We start from the raw sequence: 16,684 nt of genomic DNA on the forward strand, positions 1-16,684 counted from the left end.
CATCTGGGAGTTCTGGGTTCATGTACTGTTGAAGTCTAGCTTGGAGAATTTTGAGCATTACTTTGCTAGCATGTAAAATGAGTGTAATTGTGCAGTAGTTTGAACATTCTTTGGCATTGCCCTTCTTTGGGATTGGAATGAAAACTGACCTTTTCCAGTTCTGTGGCTACTGCTGAGTTTTCCAAATTAACACTTGGTATGCTTATGAATAAAGGTAAAAGTTGCTGAGTAGAAAAAAATCCCTTGTCTGTCCCCACATCTTGTCTGCCTGTGGCTCCTTTTCTGTTTCCTGTCACCAGAAAGCTTCTTAGAAGTATCATTTACTCTTTATTTCTTTCCATCATTCTTTGAGTTTCCATCCTCACTGCTCTGCAGAAGTGGGTCTTACGTAGATTTACCTATCTTGTCAAACTCAGAAGTTGATTTTCTGACCTCAGCTTTCTCTCCATCCCTTAGCAGTAATTGATACAGAAACTCTTGGCTTTGTGACATGCTCTCCTGGATTTCCTCCTGCCTCCAGGACTACTTCTCCGTCTTCTTTCCTGGAGCCCCCTTCCTTGCTTGGCTCCTAAATGTTGAAGCATTTTAGGGCTCAATCCTGGGACCCTTTCTCTCCATACTCTCTCCCTTGGTCATTTTACCCATCTGTATGAAAATGATTCCCTAGAATATATTTCCAGCCCTTCTCTCTTAGCCATACACTTGCCTTGACCAGAAATCGAGCCCTGTTTCCTCACCGCTCAACCCAGCCCATCGGTCATTCCTGTCCTCTCCAATGTCAGAATGAATTTTGAATGCAATAACTTTTCACTGTCCCCACTGCTCATTTTGTTGTCAGTCTTCTCTGGTTCAGATTAAACAATAGCCTTTGGTTTTCACCCTTGCCCTGTCCCCTCCAGTCTGTTTCCACACAGCAGCCAAAGTGAATTAAAATATTAGATCAAATCACTCTCTGTGTAAAAATCCTTCACTGCTTTTCTGTTGTGCTTACAGGACATCTGCATTTCTTACTAGGACCACAAGACCCTGTTTAACCTCACGCACTCACCAGCGTGGTCTCTTGTCACATACCCTACTCCGAACACACACAGTTTGCACTGGTAGGCAAGTAACGGGTAACCCTCCAAGCCCTTTACTGCCTCCGGGCCTTTGCATTGCTGTTCCTTCTTCCTGGTATACTTTTCCTCCTGTTCTGCCCTTTTCTTACCTCTTTGACATCTCAGGTTGAGTATCCTTTTTCAGTGTTTTTCCTTTTTGGTAATTCTGAAATAAGTCCTGCTTTTTGTCTCTCATAGAACCTTGGTTTATTTTCCCCTTAAATAATTACAAGTTACAATAATAGATGTATGTTTACTTGATTTGTTTATTTTTGTTTATTATTTATATTTGTTTATATTTATATTTGCTTATTATTATTTGTTTACTATTTACTTGATATGTTTACTCTGTCTTCCTCGTGAGAGTGTGGGTACCATGAAGGCAGGGACCAGTGTGTGTTCAGCTAGCACTTAGCACTGCACCTGGCACACAGTAGGCCTTCAGTAAATATAGTCGGCCTTCTGTATTTACTAGTTTTGTATCTGGGTTTCACATCCACAGATACAGAGGGCTAACTGTACTTGTTGAGTGAAGTAATACAATAGTACTTCATTAGTTGAAGAAGTTAAATTAATATAAATTAATTAGCTAGTTTCTTGATTGCTTAGCATATTGATTTTCCGATTTTCCTAAGTGAAATGATTTCAGTCAAGAATTTTTTCTCCTCTAGTAACCTGCCCACTTCTAAGAAGTCATTGATGAATCAAGAATTTTGTGGCTAGCAGTTTTGGGAAAATGTGGTTTTCTGAGGTAGCATGTGGTTTGGGGGTGGCAGGGCCCCTGGAATGGGATGGTCTGGAAGCCTAACTTCAGATCTTGCCTGGTCTCCGGTATGAGGTGTGATCTCTGACAGTGTGGTCCTCAGGATCTTCAGGAGACCCCTGAGTTTCTGAGAGGGCAAATGTATTGTACCTCTACCAGGCAGTCCTAGGACCTGCAGTGAGGGTGCATGGATGGAAGACTCCCATGAGTTTTTACTTTTTTTCCCTAACTACCTAGTGTATGTGAATGGTATGTATAATATATACTAGAAGTTTTTTAAGGTTAAGGAATATTTATGCTTTATTTGGTTGAAAGGTAGAGTTTAAAAATGAAAACTTTTTCACCATCACATCAGATAAAAGGATACCAAATATTCATAGCAAGATTAAGTATTTGTTTACATAAGGTATTTGTTGTTTGACTGACTTTGTCTAATGTCTCTGGGTTATTTATATGCCTGGAAAACTTTGTATTCATCCTTGTATTCTTGAAGTTAAGATACAGAGTTAGGGAAAATGGACTTTCTTTTGTATCATCTTTTTGAAAGAGTATCAGAATTTCTTTCATCTTTCAACTGGAAATACTGATGTTTAAAGACATTAGCTAAGAGGTCCTACAGCAGATCAGTAACAGGGCTGGAAAGAGGATAATTTGTTTGCTAGCTCCCAAGTGAATGCTACGCTTTAACTTGTTCATTGACTTTGAAGGCGGCTTAGTTTTCTTGGAGCAGAGTTTAGTTTTTCAGAACAGGATTTGAATCAGCGACATAGGTTAAACATAGGAAGAATGTGAGCAATTCCGTTCGTCCTTGTGTCCGTAAGAGCGTGTGTGACAGTTACTGGGCACTGTTTGCTTGGACTTGGGCGTGTGTGCTTCTAAGGAACGTCTGTCAATAGATCATTTTGTTCTGTTTAGTCAGTATTTGGTTTTCCAGAGTAGTTGTTTGTGTCCATTAAATTGACTCAGCAAGTTAAGCAGATTTTACAGGTTAAATTTCAAATAGCAAGTCAGCTGATTCATTAAGAAGCTTAAGTGACTGCCGTCCTGTAAGTCTAGATTCACACAGTCTTTAAAATCCACTTGGAATATTTGCTTAAACATAAGTAATATCAGTGCTATTCTAAGTCCTACAATAGAGAATGAAGGGAAAAAAAATTGGAAGAGAGGGTCCTTAATTACAAGTTATACTGATGTCTTTTTTAAAAACACCTTCTGGAGTGTTTTAGTTTTACATCTCCATTTTTATCAACTTTTTACCTCATGAAATTTTAAACCCATGTAGCAGTAGCAAAAAAGAGCATTACAAATACCTGTATGTCCTTTACCTAGAGTCACCACGTATGCATGCATGCATTTTCTACACACACACACACACACACACACACACACACACACACACACACACTCACTCTCACTCTGTCTCACTCTCTACTGAACTATTTCAGAATTATAGCTGTGTCATGTTATCAGTCTTAAAAGGCATTTTCCTGTGTATGTGCAATACCATCGTCACACCTGGGGAATTCAGTGCTGATATAACCACTGTTACTAAAAGGCAATCTATATTAAAATTTCACCAGTTGTCTTGATAATGTTTTAGCTAGATTTAGGAAAACATTGATTAGGATCCAGTCAAGAATCACACATTGCCTTTGTTGCCAGGGTTCTTTAACCTCTTTCACTCTAAGACAGTTTCCTAGCCTCTTTTTGTGACGTTGGTATCAGGACAAATGATAGTGATATTTGAAGAATCTGGGCCAGTGGATTTGAAGAAGTTTCCTCAGGTTGCATTTGTCTGATTATATCCTCTTAACTAGGCTTAAATTAACCACTTCTTGACTGGATTGCTCTAAGACCTGTTTCCTTCTCAGTGCATCACCTCGTCATCATTGGTGCTGTTAAATTAGGTAACGATTAAGATGTCTCTCAAATCTCACCACATCCTGTTCCCAGCAGGCTGCCGGTTAGTGGTGGTTACAGTAACTTCTTCAGGATAAAAACTGCATTTAAAAAAAAGTTCCCCAATACACTCAATTCATTTAGGACCTAATAAAAACAGACACTATATTCATTGGGTTTTTTTGTTTTTCCACACCGATTGGCATGTGAAACTTCCCTGAGTGGGGATCAAACTTGTGCCTCCTACAGTGGAATTGCAGAGTTAACCATGGACCACCAGGGAAGCCCAATATTTTATTGAATAAAGGAATGAAGTTTTTTGCATTTATTCCATTAGTATTTAGCTGGGTAAAAAAAATTATTACTGTCTTCCTAATAAAATATCAGTAGATGAATCAGCTGTGCCCACCAGAGTGCAAGGTGCAGTATTTGTTTAAAGATCCATTGTTCTCCTGGCCCCAAAACACAGGTTCATGACAATACACCTGGAAGGGAGCACCTGTCCTTTGTATATTGACTCTAGAGAAGACAGGAGATATTCTCAGGATTCTCTCTCCATTAACAGCATGGACTTGGGCAGCGGGGCAGTACTTGAAGAGCCAGGACAGATTTCCCAGGGCCTGGAATAGTCTGCATGACCGAGGAGAGGCCGGGACTTGGACGTGAACTTGTCACGGTGGTACCTGGGATGGGTCCACTGGTCTTGAGGAAGAATGGCATTTGTAATTCTTCTCTACCCTGTTCCAGGAAGGGCTGTTTTGGTACCCCAGAATGGCACATAGGGAGTTGTAATTCAATTTTAAGCCAAGATCATAGGAAGGCTCTTGGGCTGACTTCCTGATTAAGTAGTCAAGGATGACAAGTGGCTTGATTTGTCATTTCCAGTTTTAAATAAACCATGTCATGGCCCCTAATTATGCACTATCCTTCCTGTGTCAGGTTCCTTTTAAATATATTCTTTGTGACATGAATGCCATTGTGGTCATTTGCGCAGAGCTGCTTGATGAAGTCCTGGCTTTCCGTTGAATGACTGGTAACCTTTGGTAAGCCTTGTGCTGATTCAATTACCGTGCTGACAGCGCTGTGTGATGACCTGAGGTCTCAACTGAATGCTGTGTCAACCTCTTGCTTGTTTTGCTTTATTTATTGACTGGGGAAACCACCCATCTATTTGGCCCGTGTTTTTGAAATTTTGTGTCCTTGTTTTCACCTTACAGCCCATCTCCTAGTTTAAGAACAGGCAGTAATATTTTGTTGCACATTATGTCAAATACAAACTCCTTGGTGAATTGATTCTGTATTACTGATTTCCATCCAGTTTTATTTTTTACAATCCCATAGTTATTGTCCACTTCAGTTAGTTTTTTTTTTTAACTGTGTGCCCTTGAGCATGGTTTTTAATCTTTGTACCTGTTTCATCATCCATAAGGAAGGAATCATAATAGCTCCTACATCACAGGCTTTTTAATGAGAATTAAAGTGAAATGATGTCTTACAGCTTTCCTTTAGGGTGATCCTAGTAAACCACAAACTGTTACACTTTTAAAATTTGTTGTTTTCTAAAGGAGATGGCAACCCACTCCAGTATTCATGCTTGGAAAATCCCATGGACAGAGGAGCCTGGTGGGCTGCAGTCCATGGAGTCGCAAAGAGTCGGACACAACTGAGCGACTTCACTTTGATCCTCAGAACAGCTTTTTGAAGTAGGAAGACGTGGTGGTGGTAGCACAGGTAGAAATGGTAATAGATAGTATTTATTGAGTCCTTACTGTGTTCCAGGGACTTTATGTTTCAGCTCAGTCCTATAACAGTCTTATGAGGTTGGCACTATAATTGCCATTTTATAGATGAGGAAATGTAAGCATAGAAAGATTAAATAACTTGCCCAGATTCACGTATCTAATGGAGGATGGAGCTGGATTTAGAATCTAGGCTATACTTCTGGGTATTAGTTTATCCTCAGTTTTTGTTTTGTATGGGGATGCTTAGGGGGGTGGTAATTAACTCATTAAAACTCATGTAAGTGGCAGGGCTGGAATATGAACCCAGATGTGTCTGATTTCAAAACTGTGGTTTTTGAAAATTGAAGTAGAGTTGATTTACAGTGTTTCAGGTATACAGCAAAGTGATTCAGCTATATATACATATATATTCTTTTTCAGATTCTTTTCTATTATAGATTATTACAAGATATAGAATATAGTTCCCTGTGCTATATAGTAGGTCAGAACTGAATTCTTAATTGTTACTAATAAAACTGCTTTCTTCACAGTGCATACTGTTAAGAACAGTATGTACTTTTTGATGTGATACTGTAGAATGGATCAGTGGTCATTTCATCAAGTCACACTGCTGTGCTCATTCATACATGAAAGTGACATTTTGCCTTGATTCACTATTGCACAGGGGTCAGGGTTTTGACCACTGTTCTACACGTGAACTCTGCCTGTTGAGTCGACAGTGAAGATAAACACTTCGGGAGTTTTGTGCCTATCTGGCAGGATTCCTGACGTTGCTGGGATTTCCAGGAGTGATGTTAGTGTTAAGGGTCTCATTTCTAGTGATCCAGCAGGAAAACTTGGCTGCCCAAAATGTCGATAGCTGGTGGAAGGCAGATGGTGCTGGAGAGGGGACATGGCTGTGGGATGAGGAGGCACTCTGTTTCTCCAGCTAATTCTAGCACCCTCTGTTTATTGCCATCCCCCTACTCCTATGGTTTGGCCCACGGTTTCTTCCTACTACTAACTTCCTCTAGATGTCTGACTTCTCTTAACTTCTGCCTACTTGGACCATGGATAAGTAGAGTATTTTAGTAACCTACCTGATGATGGATTTGTGATATACCTCAGTTTTAAAGAGGAGAATTTGCTCTGAATTTGTGCATCGCCAGCTAAACCAGTGAGATTTCGGACATTTCTCAATTTGGGGTTGTAGTCCCCAGGTTTCTGAACTGGGCTACTGAATCTTAACAGAGGGATTATTTTATATATTTAATTCCCACAAAAAAAAAAGAAAAAAAAAATTCCCACAGAGGGACATGAACCCTGACTGATGACAGTTTACTTTTTTTGCAGGAAGGATGCCAATGCTGCGCTGCTCAGTAACTATGAGGTAAATTGTTTTAGACTGTTGTGTTTTCCTCTCTAATTGTTTGCCGTCAGCTTCTGAAGGCTCTTCAATTAGTTTTGGTTAGAAATGGCGGAATTCATTGGGATTTGCCATTTAAAATAAGAGAGGTGGCACCATCTAGTGGACTTTGGAATACTCTTAGCTTGGTAAATCACACACAATAATTCAGGAAAGCTGAGAAGGTTTTAAGTTCATGTAGGCAACCATCTCTAAATGCCAGAGATTTTAGATCTTCATTTGGGATGCCTTCATAGGATGGAAACATCTATTTTGGAACTGTGTCTGTTTGTAAAAATTTTCCATTAAAAAATGTATGCCTTTTCCAAATTAACACTCTTTACCTGTAAAATGCTCTTGCAAGTTATTTGATCCTCATAATGGTCTCATAGGTATTACTGTCTTCATTTTGGAAGTGAGAGTTTAGTTGACTCACCATTATGAGTAATTAGTAGGAACTAACAGATTTGGAATTTGGGGGCTTGAGGGTTGGGTTGCTGAGGAAAGAAAGGAAGGAAGGAAAAAGGTTGATCAAGGGAGATAAAACATTCTTTCTGCCTGCTTTCTATTGTACCTGGGTAATAGCAAAACCATCTGATAGGTTAACTCTGGGTACAGAAAGAACAATTCATATATTCATCAGTTTTTTTTTATGTCAAGGTCTAAACTCAGGAAGACTTAGAGGAGATTTAAGTCTTTATTGTGTGATATATGTAGAAGGTAGTAGAATTAACACAGTGGGCCATATTCTTTCCTTCCTAAAGGTTCATCTTAAATGGGTTCTACTCATAACAGGAAGAAAATGGTTAAGCCATTGGCTTTTAGAAATCTCCTTGTCCAGTTAGACCTCTGGACAAGGTGTTTAGTGTTTTATCCATTTGGGAACATTGCATTAATGGGGTATCAAGCCACTATTTCTGAAAGGACCAACAGGCAGGGGACGGGTTGCATTGTATCTAGTCATTACTATGTCTGTGATACTATGCTTCTCACAATTTTATGGTATAATCTCTAAAGTAGAGAGATTTCCTCTCCTGACCCTTCTTAGCACTAATACACATGTGTTTCTTCCTTGTGGGAGAAGTTTACTTTTAAAGTTCTATAGCATTTCTACCCACCCCCCCCCTTTTTTTTGGTAAACCACTTTTATCCCTTGCCTCATAATTTTTCTTTTCCAGAAATAAAATAGATTTTCATGCTGGAGAAGAAGCAAGATGCTTTTTTTAAAAAAAAATGCTTTAGGAAAAAATTTTTAATTCAGTTACAATCAAATACATTATATTAGTTTCAGGCATACAACATAATGATTTGATATTTGTGTATGTTGCAAAATGATTTCCACAATAAGTTAATTAACATCATAGTTATATAATTCATTTTTCTTGTGATGAGAACTTTTTTCCCCCCATTTATTTTTATTAGTTGGAGGCTAATTACAATATTGTAGTGGTTTTTGCCATACATTGACATGAATCAGCCATGGATTTACCTGTGTTCCCTATCCCGATCCCCCCTCCCACCTTCCTCTCCACTTGATCCCTCTGGGTCTTCCCAGTGCACCAGCCCCGAGCACTTGTCTCATGCATCCAACCTGGGCTGGTGATCTGTTTCACCCTAGATAATATACATGTTTCGATGCTGTTCTGTCGAAACATCCCACCCTCGCCTTCTCCCACAGAGTCCAAAAGTCTGTTGTGATGAGAACTTTTTAAGATTTACTCTTAGCAACTTTCAAATATGCAGTAGAGTAGTAACTGGAGTTGCCATGCTGTACATTATACCCCCATGGTTTGTTTATTTTATAATTGGAAGTTTGTAACTTCTGACCACTTTCATCTATTTTGTCCCCCTCCCTGCCATCTCTGGCATCCATCTGTTCTTTGTGTCTTTGAGCTTGATTTTTGGTTTTGTGTTGTTTTAAAGATTCCACATGTAAGTGAGATCATAGAGTGTTTATCTTTCTCTGCTTTATTTCACTTAGCATAATGCCCTCAAATTCCATTCATGTTGCAGTTGGCAAGATTCCATTTTTTATGACTGAATAATATTCCTCTGTTGGTATGTATGTGTGCATGTATCTGTATTTATATACACCCACACACACACAAATATATGCCACATTTTCCATTTCCTTATCCATTCATCTGTAAATGGGCACTTTAGGTTATTTCCTTACCTTGGATTTTATAAATAATGCTTCATATATCCTTTCAAACTAGTATTTTTGTTTTCTTTGGGTAGTTATCCAGAAGTGGAGTTGCTGAATCACACGCTAGTTTTTTTTTAATTTTTTGATGATCCTTCACTGTTTTCCATAGCGGCTGCACCAGTTAACATTCCCAGCCGTCATATGCAATGGCTTCCTTTTCTTCATATCCTCACCAATACTTATTTCTTGACTTTTTGATAATAGCCATTGTAACAGGTGTGAGGTGATAATCTCATTGTGGTTTTGATTTGCATTTCCCTGATGATTAGTGACGTTGAACATCTTTTTGTGTACCTGTTGATCATCAGTATGTATTCTTTGGGAAAATCCCCATTTTTAAATTGGATTATTTATCTTTTTGCTCTTGAGTTGTATGAATTTACATATTTTGAATATTAACCTCTTATCAGCTACATAACTTACAGAAATTTTCTCCCATTCAGTAACCTGCATTTTGCTGATGATTTCCTTCGCTGCACAACAGCTTTTTAGTTTGGTGTAGTGCCACTTGTTTATTGTTGCCTTTGTTGCCTTACCTTTTGGTGCTGAATCCCAAAATTCATTGCCAAGACCAGTGTCAAGGCACGTGCTGCCTGTGTTTTCTCTGGGAGTTTTGTGGTTTCAGATCTTCCATCAAGTCTTTAATCCATTTTGAGTTAATTTTTGTGCATGGTATATGTAGTGATCTAGTTCCATTCTTTTCCGTATGGCTGTCCAGTTTTCCCAACACCATTTACTGAGACTATCCTTTCCCCATTGTATATTCTTGGCTCTTTTTTCATAAATTAATTAACTGTAAATGTGTGGATTTATATCTGGACTCTATTCTGTTCCGTTGATCTCTGTATCTCTTTTAGGTGAGTACTGTACTGATTTGATTACTATAGTTATGTAATATAGTTTGAAATCGGGGAGTGTGATGCCTCTAGCATTGTTGTTCTTTTCCAAGATGGCTTTGACTATTCTGGGTGTTTTGTGGTCCATACAAATTTTAGGGTTGTTCTATTTCTGTGAAATGTGCAATTGGAATTTTGATAGGAATTACACTGAATCTGCTGAAGCTGAAACTCCAGTACTTGGACCCCTCGTGAAGAGTTGACTCATTGGAAAGGACCGTGATGCTGGGAGGGAATTGGGGGCAGGAGAAGAAGGGGACGACAGAGGATGAGATAGCTGGATAGCATCACTGACTTGATGGACATGGGTTTGAGTAAACTCCGGGAGTTGGTGATGGAAAGGGAGGCCTGGCGTACTGCGATTCATGGGGTCGCAGAGTTGGATACGACTGAGTGACTGAACTGAACTGAACTGACACTGAATCTGGTTTGCTTTGGTTAGTACAAAGACTTTAACAATATTCTTCTAATCCACGAGCATTTGTGTCTTGACTTTTTCTTTCATCAGTGTCTTATAGTTTCCACTGGACAGGTCTTTTGCCCCATTGGTTAAATTTTTTCCAAGGTGTTTTGTCTTTTTTGTTGCAATTATAATGATTAGAATTGTTTTTTTTTTTAATTAGTGTATAGAAACACAGCAGATTTCTGTATGTTGGCCTTGTATCTTGCAACTTTACTGAATTCACTTCTTAGTTCTAACAGTTTTTTGGTGGAGTCTTTAGGAGTTTCTATAAATAATACCACGTAATGTACAAATAATGACAGTTTTATTTCCTTTTTACATCCCTTTGGATGCCTTTTATTTCTTATCTTGACTGATTGCCCTGTCTAGGTCTTCCAGTACTAAGTTGAATAAAGGGGGCAAGAGTGGGCATCCTTGTTTTATTCCTGATCTTAGAGGAGAAGCTTTTAGCTTTGCACTGTTGTGTACAATGTTAGCTCTGGGCTTGTCATGTACGGCCTTTACTGTGTTGAGGTACATTCTCACTCTGCCTGCTTTGTTTAGAGTTTTATGGTTTATATTGATAGGAAACACTTGAAATAGTTTTTGTAAACAATTGAATTTATTCTGTTTGACTTAGATAAAAGAACATCTTTAAAAAGTCAAATGCTTTTCAGATTCATTTGCTCTAATGCAAGAGTTTGGGGGAGGGTTTATGAGAAGAAAGAGATGTTCTATTTATCCTTCAAGATCATTGACCTTGGAATAGATACATTTCTCAAATTTATTTATGAAAATTTTTTGTATTTCTCTTCCTAGGTGTTCCAGTTACTAACTGATTTGAAAGAGCAGCGTAAAGAAAGTGGAAAGAATAAACATAGTTCTGGGCAACAGAACTTGAATACTATCACATATGAAGTAAGTCTACGTTTCCAGAGGGTCTGTCCAAACTACTATTAAAGGGGGTTGGTTTATCTTGCTGCTGACTGGCCACCGAATCATGACTATCCATTATCTGATTTGAGTAGTTTTACTGTAACTCAGTTTTTATTCTGTTTATAGAAGTGGAAAGAGTTTGGGCAATTGTTGGCCAAGTTGTTGGGCAAGTCAAGTGTTGGCCAACTGTAAAGTTTAGAAGAGGGAATAATCAAAAACCTGCCCGCCCTTCTAATATCAATTGCAAGTCAGAGCGCCCCAAGAGAACCCTCAGGTTCAATAATTCACTGAAAGTACTCATAGAACTTGCTAAAAGCTATTATATTCACAGGTATAGGTTATCACAAGGAAAAGATACAGATTAAAATTGGCCTAGGGACAGAGCAGTTGGGGCAGGTGCCAGGAGAAATATCACAGGCAGAGCTTTCATCATTCTCTAATGTGGAGTTAGAACATGCTTCTCTCGAAGTCGGCGTGTGTTAATACACTCAGAACATTTTCAACCAGGGAAGCTCCACCAAGTTTTGGTGTCCAGTTTTTACTGGGACTCCATTACCTAGGCACGACTGAGTGACTGACTGCCTGTGTAGTTCTTGTCAGCCTCCAGGTCGGCTGATACTGCTGACCCAAAGCCCCTGCTCTCAGTCTTATTACTAAGACTAGGCAGTAGGACGTCAGGCTCCCAGACAAAGATACTCCTATTAGGTGTAATGTTCCAGGCGTATGAAGACTACCTCCTGGAAGCAGAGGGCAAAGTCCAGATCATCTGATTTGGCAGAGACAAATTCTTTATTACAGCGGAAGTGATACTTTTTTGTGGTAAAAAACTTAGAAAGTACCAAAATGTATAAAGAAAATATCAAAAGTAGTTTGTAATCTTAGTATCTAATTGATAGTTTGTTGCATTCTCTCCCGTTCATATGCTTTGTTCTTAAAAAAGAGCATTTAAGCTGTTACATGTTTGATTTTGTATCTGTCATTTTAATATATTTTTTCTTGTTATTTATTTACTTTCTGTTTTCATTTTGTTTTATAAAGATTTGGATCTGTCTTTTAATTTATCTTTTCAAAGACATTAAAAAACTTGCCTTAAGTCATCATAATCTCTTTTAAGGAAAATAAGGGATTTAACACTTTTGTCACCATTCCCATCTGATTTTGTTCATTTAATTATGTGTTTAGAATCCTACAGTTAAATCTATCATGATCTTTTACTTTATTTAGTTCATCTATAGTTCGTTCAGAGCTGTTTGTCTTATGCTTGCTTTTTCCTTTTTTTCCATAGACATTAAAATACATATCAAAAACACCATGCAGGCACCAGAGTCCTGAGATTGTGAGAGAATTTCTGACAGCAATGAAAAACCACAAGTTGACCAAGTAAGTAAAAATAATCTTAAGTGGGAAAAGACTGACATATAATGAAAATGATAGCTTGCAAAAGTCATCCTTTGCAACTGTGTATTTATATTTAGTTGGGTTTTGAATTATAATCAATATGCAGTGCTCTTTTACAGTAGGATCCTAGGATTATATATAAGACAACTGAGACTTACACCCTGGGATCCTTCTAGAGCCAGAAATAGAACACAGTGGGCTTTTTAATCTCAAAAAATCTCCTCCAAATCTGTCCCTTAACCTCTTCTCAACATTCAGACTAAATTAGTTGAAAAATGGGATTTAAAAATTACAAGGTTTTGATCAAGTTGGTAAATTAAGTCATTGGACATTTGTGTTTGTGGGGCAAAAATGGCTTGATAATATTCTGTCTGCTCTTGTGTACAGTTACTTTCTTGATGACTTTCCTGAATAAGTTAAGTTTGTAGAAATTAAAAGCATCATTAAGAATTAGAGCAAGAGTTTCCATGAGAAAAAACTAGCCCTAGTCTTTTAGAATTAATAACACAGCTGATAAATCCAAAAAAGGCATTTGTCATTCCTTCAGAATAATCAGAAATTTTCTTTTGGAGGAAACATTTGGTATTGTTTCAGGCACACAGCTGATGCATTGTCAGTAAACTAGTGCCCTTCTCCCTTGCTTCTCTTCTCTATGAAGACAAATGTTTTTCAAATGTGTGCCTGTATGTGTTTATGTATGTTTATTTATAGTTTTACTTTTGTGATAAACATAGCATAAAATGTACCATTTCAACCACTTTTAAGTCTAAAGTTCATTTATATTAAGTATAATATTCACACTGTTGTGCAGTCAACATCCAGAACTTTTTAATCTTGTAAAACAAACTGTACCAATTAAACAACTCCCCGTTTCCTACTTAACCTAGCCCCTGACACCACCATTCTGTTTGTATGAATTTGACTACTCTTAATACCTCATATAAATAGAATGATATAGTGTATGTCTTTTTACAAAATCTGAATATTTTTTAATATTGTGGTATTTTTATTTTAACCATTTTTTAAAAAACATTTGTTTGTTTATTTTTGGCTGTGCTGGGTCTTTGTGGCTGTGCACAGGCGTTTTTCGAGTTGCTCTGAGCAGGGCCTACTTTCATGTTGTGTGTGGGCTTCTCATTGCGGTGGCTTCTCTTGTTGCTCTAGGTGCGTGGGCTCAGTAATTGTGACACATGTGCTTCGTTGCCCTGAGACATGTGGGATCTTTCTGCTTCATGGATCAAACCCATGTCCTCTGCATTGGCACGTGGATTCTTAACCACTGGACCAGCAGGGAAGCCCTATTTTTAACCATTTACAAGTGTGCAGTTTAGTGGCATTAGATAGAATCAGTCGTACAACCATCTCTGCCATCCATTCAAAGGATGGGTTTTCATCATGCAGAACTAAAACTGTATACCCATTAAACAGTGACTCCCCATCCTCCCTTCTCCCTCTGGAAACCACCAGTCTGCTTTGTATCTCTGGCTACTTTAAGTGCTTCATAGGAGAATTATGCAGTATTGTTCTTTTGTGACTGGCTTATTTCATTTATAACGTCTTCAGGGTTCATTAATGTTGTAGTGTGTGTCAGGTTTCCTTCCTTTTGAAGGCTGCATACTCTTCCATCTTATGTATATATGACATTTTGTTTATTCATTTATCCATTAGTGTATATATTTGGGTGGTGTCTGCCTTTTGGCTGTTAGGCATAATGGTACTGCTGTGAACACAAGTGTACAAATACCTCTTGGAGATTCAGCATCCAGCTCTTTGGAGTATATACCCAGAAGCCAAATTGCTAGATCTTAGGTAATTCTATTTTTTATTTTTTGAGAAACTACCATACTGTTTTCCATACTGGCTGTCTCATTTTACATTCCCACCGGCAATGCACAGGGTTCTTATTTCTTCACATCCTCACCAACACTATTGGGTAGGCCAAAAAGTTAGTTCCAGTTTTTTGTAAGATGTTATGGGAGACCCAGAGCAAACTTTTTGGCCAACCCAATACATATTTTAAAGAACATTAAGAGGACAAAAATAGTTTTTCTTGTTTACCTAGAATTTTACTATTTCTTTTGCTCATCATTCATTCCTGTTCATGTTTCCTTTTTAGCATTTACTTCAGCCTAAAGAGCTTCTACTCACACTTCACTCAGAACAGGCCTGCTGGCTACAATTTTCTTAGTTTTGTTTCAAATGGGAATGTTATATATATTCTTTCATTTTGGAAGGATAGTTTCATGGGGTTGAATGATCTTTTCTTCCAGGTCTTGAAAGATGTTTAAAAAAAAAGTCCTGTGACTGCTTTCAATACTTTTCCTTATATTTGGTCTTTGAATGATTTGATTATGATTTTTTTTTCAAGTTTATCTTTGCTGAACTTCTTGGTTTTGTAAATTTTTATTTCCTACCCCAGTTTGTGAAGTTTTGGGCCATTATTTCTTTAAACATTTTTTTCTGCCCCCGTCTCTTCCTCCTTTCATTCCAGAACTCTAAAGACGCAGCTATTAGAACTCTGATAATTTTTCTGCATATTCCTAAGGCTTTGTTTTTATTGTTGTTTTTTTAAAGACAAAGTAAGTTTTAAACTGAGGTGTGGTTGATGTACAGTGTTGGGTTACTTTCAGGTGTATTGATTCAGTTATCCATATATATATATATATATATATATATATATATATATATTCTTTTTAGATTCTTTTTCATTATAGGTTGTTGCAAGATATTGAATATAGATCCCTGTGCTGTATAAGAGGTCCTTGTTGTTTATTTTTTTGGTATATAGTGAATGTGTATCTCTTAACCCCAAATTCCTAATTTACCCCTCCCTTCCTTTGGTGATCATAAATTTGTCTTCTGTGTCTGTGAGTCTTTTTCTGTTTTGTAAATAAGTTTATTTGGGGCCTTTTTTTTTGTTTTAAGATTCCACATGTGATATAATGTGTGATACAACATGTGATATATTTGTCTTTGACTTACTTCACTTAGTGTGATAATCTCTAGGTCCATCCATGTTGTTGCAAATGGTATTATTTCATTCTTTTTATGGCTGAGTAATATTCCATAGTGTGTGTGTGTGTGTGTGTGTGTGTGTACACACCATATCTTCGTTAACCATTCGTCTCTTGATGGTCACATAGTCCCTTTTGGGACTTCCAAAATGTGTATGTTGTTTCATTTCATGGTGTTCCACCAAGCCCTTAGGCTTTATTCACTTCTCTTTAATCCTTTATTCTGTTCAAGTTTACTGATTTTTTGTTTGGCCTGTTCAGATCTGTGTTTGAATCCCTCTAGTCATTTTCATGTTAGTCATTGTAGAATTTCTTTTTGTTTCTTTCTGTCTCTTTATTGATATTTCCATTTTGTTCATGCATTGTTTTCTTGACTTTCTCCACATCTTTTAATTCTTGAAGCATCTTTAATGTTTTATTTATTTTTGAGAAGGTTGTTTTAAAGCCTTTGTCTAGTAGACTTTCAGGTTTTTTTCAGAGACATTTTCTGTTAATTTGTTTATGTATTTGCATGGGCTATACTTATCTGTTTCTTTGTTTACCTTGTGAGTTCTTTGTTGAAAACTGGATATTTGATCTAATAAAATCGTAGCTCAAAGTCAGATTTTCTTCCTTTCCCTAGGCTTTCTGACTTTTGTTTAGTGTTTACTGTTTTTGTATTGTAGTGGGCTGTTTCTGTGCTGAGAATCAGCTTGAGGTGTAAACTCAAGGTCTTCTCAGGTCTTCTCTGAGTGTGCCTCTTTCCCTAGGCATGCACAGCCTCTCTCTGATTTTCCCTACATATGAGCTTTGGGGGAAAAGAAAAAAAAAAGGTGGAGGGGGGAATGAACACCGGATTTGTAATCTCCTTCTTGACCCTTTAGTGTCTGCTTTTCATTTAAGGTTGTTTCCCGAGACGCGTGAA

General features: G+C 37.7%; 1 protein-coding gene across 5 annotated transcripts in view; it reads left to right on the plus strand.

Moving 5' to 3' along the window:
* CRCP (CGRP receptor component) overlaps positions 1-16,684 on the plus strand; it is a 41,285-nt gene that overhangs the window by 2,239 nt on the left and 22,362 nt on the right. For 2 of the 5 annotated variants that reach the window (XM_070461266.1, XM_070461267.1), the window contains exons 1-4: positions 4,771-4,802; positions 6,834-6,870; positions 11,252-11,350; positions 12,654-12,748. In XM_070461266.1, coding sequence (XP_070317367.1) covers positions 4,786-4,802; positions 6,834-6,870; positions 11,252-11,350; positions 12,654-12,748 — 248 coding nt within the window. In that variant the 5' untranslated portion in view covers positions 4,771-4,785. Of the gene's footprint in view, positions 1-4,770; positions 4,803-6,833; positions 6,871-11,251; positions 11,351-12,653; positions 12,749-16,684 lie in introns of those variants that run through there. The other 3 variants (XM_020873917.2, XM_020873953.2, XM_020873947.2) reach the window with 2 other exon arrangements.

The sequence above is a fragment of the Odocoileus virginianus genome, chromosome 33, assembly GCF_023699985.2.
Source record: "Odocoileus virginianus isolate 20LAN1187 ecotype Illinois chromosome 33, Ovbor_1.2, whole genome shotgun sequence".
Classification (NCBI taxonomy): Eukaryota; Metazoa; Chordata; class Mammalia; order Artiodactyla; family Cervidae; genus Odocoileus; species Odocoileus virginianus.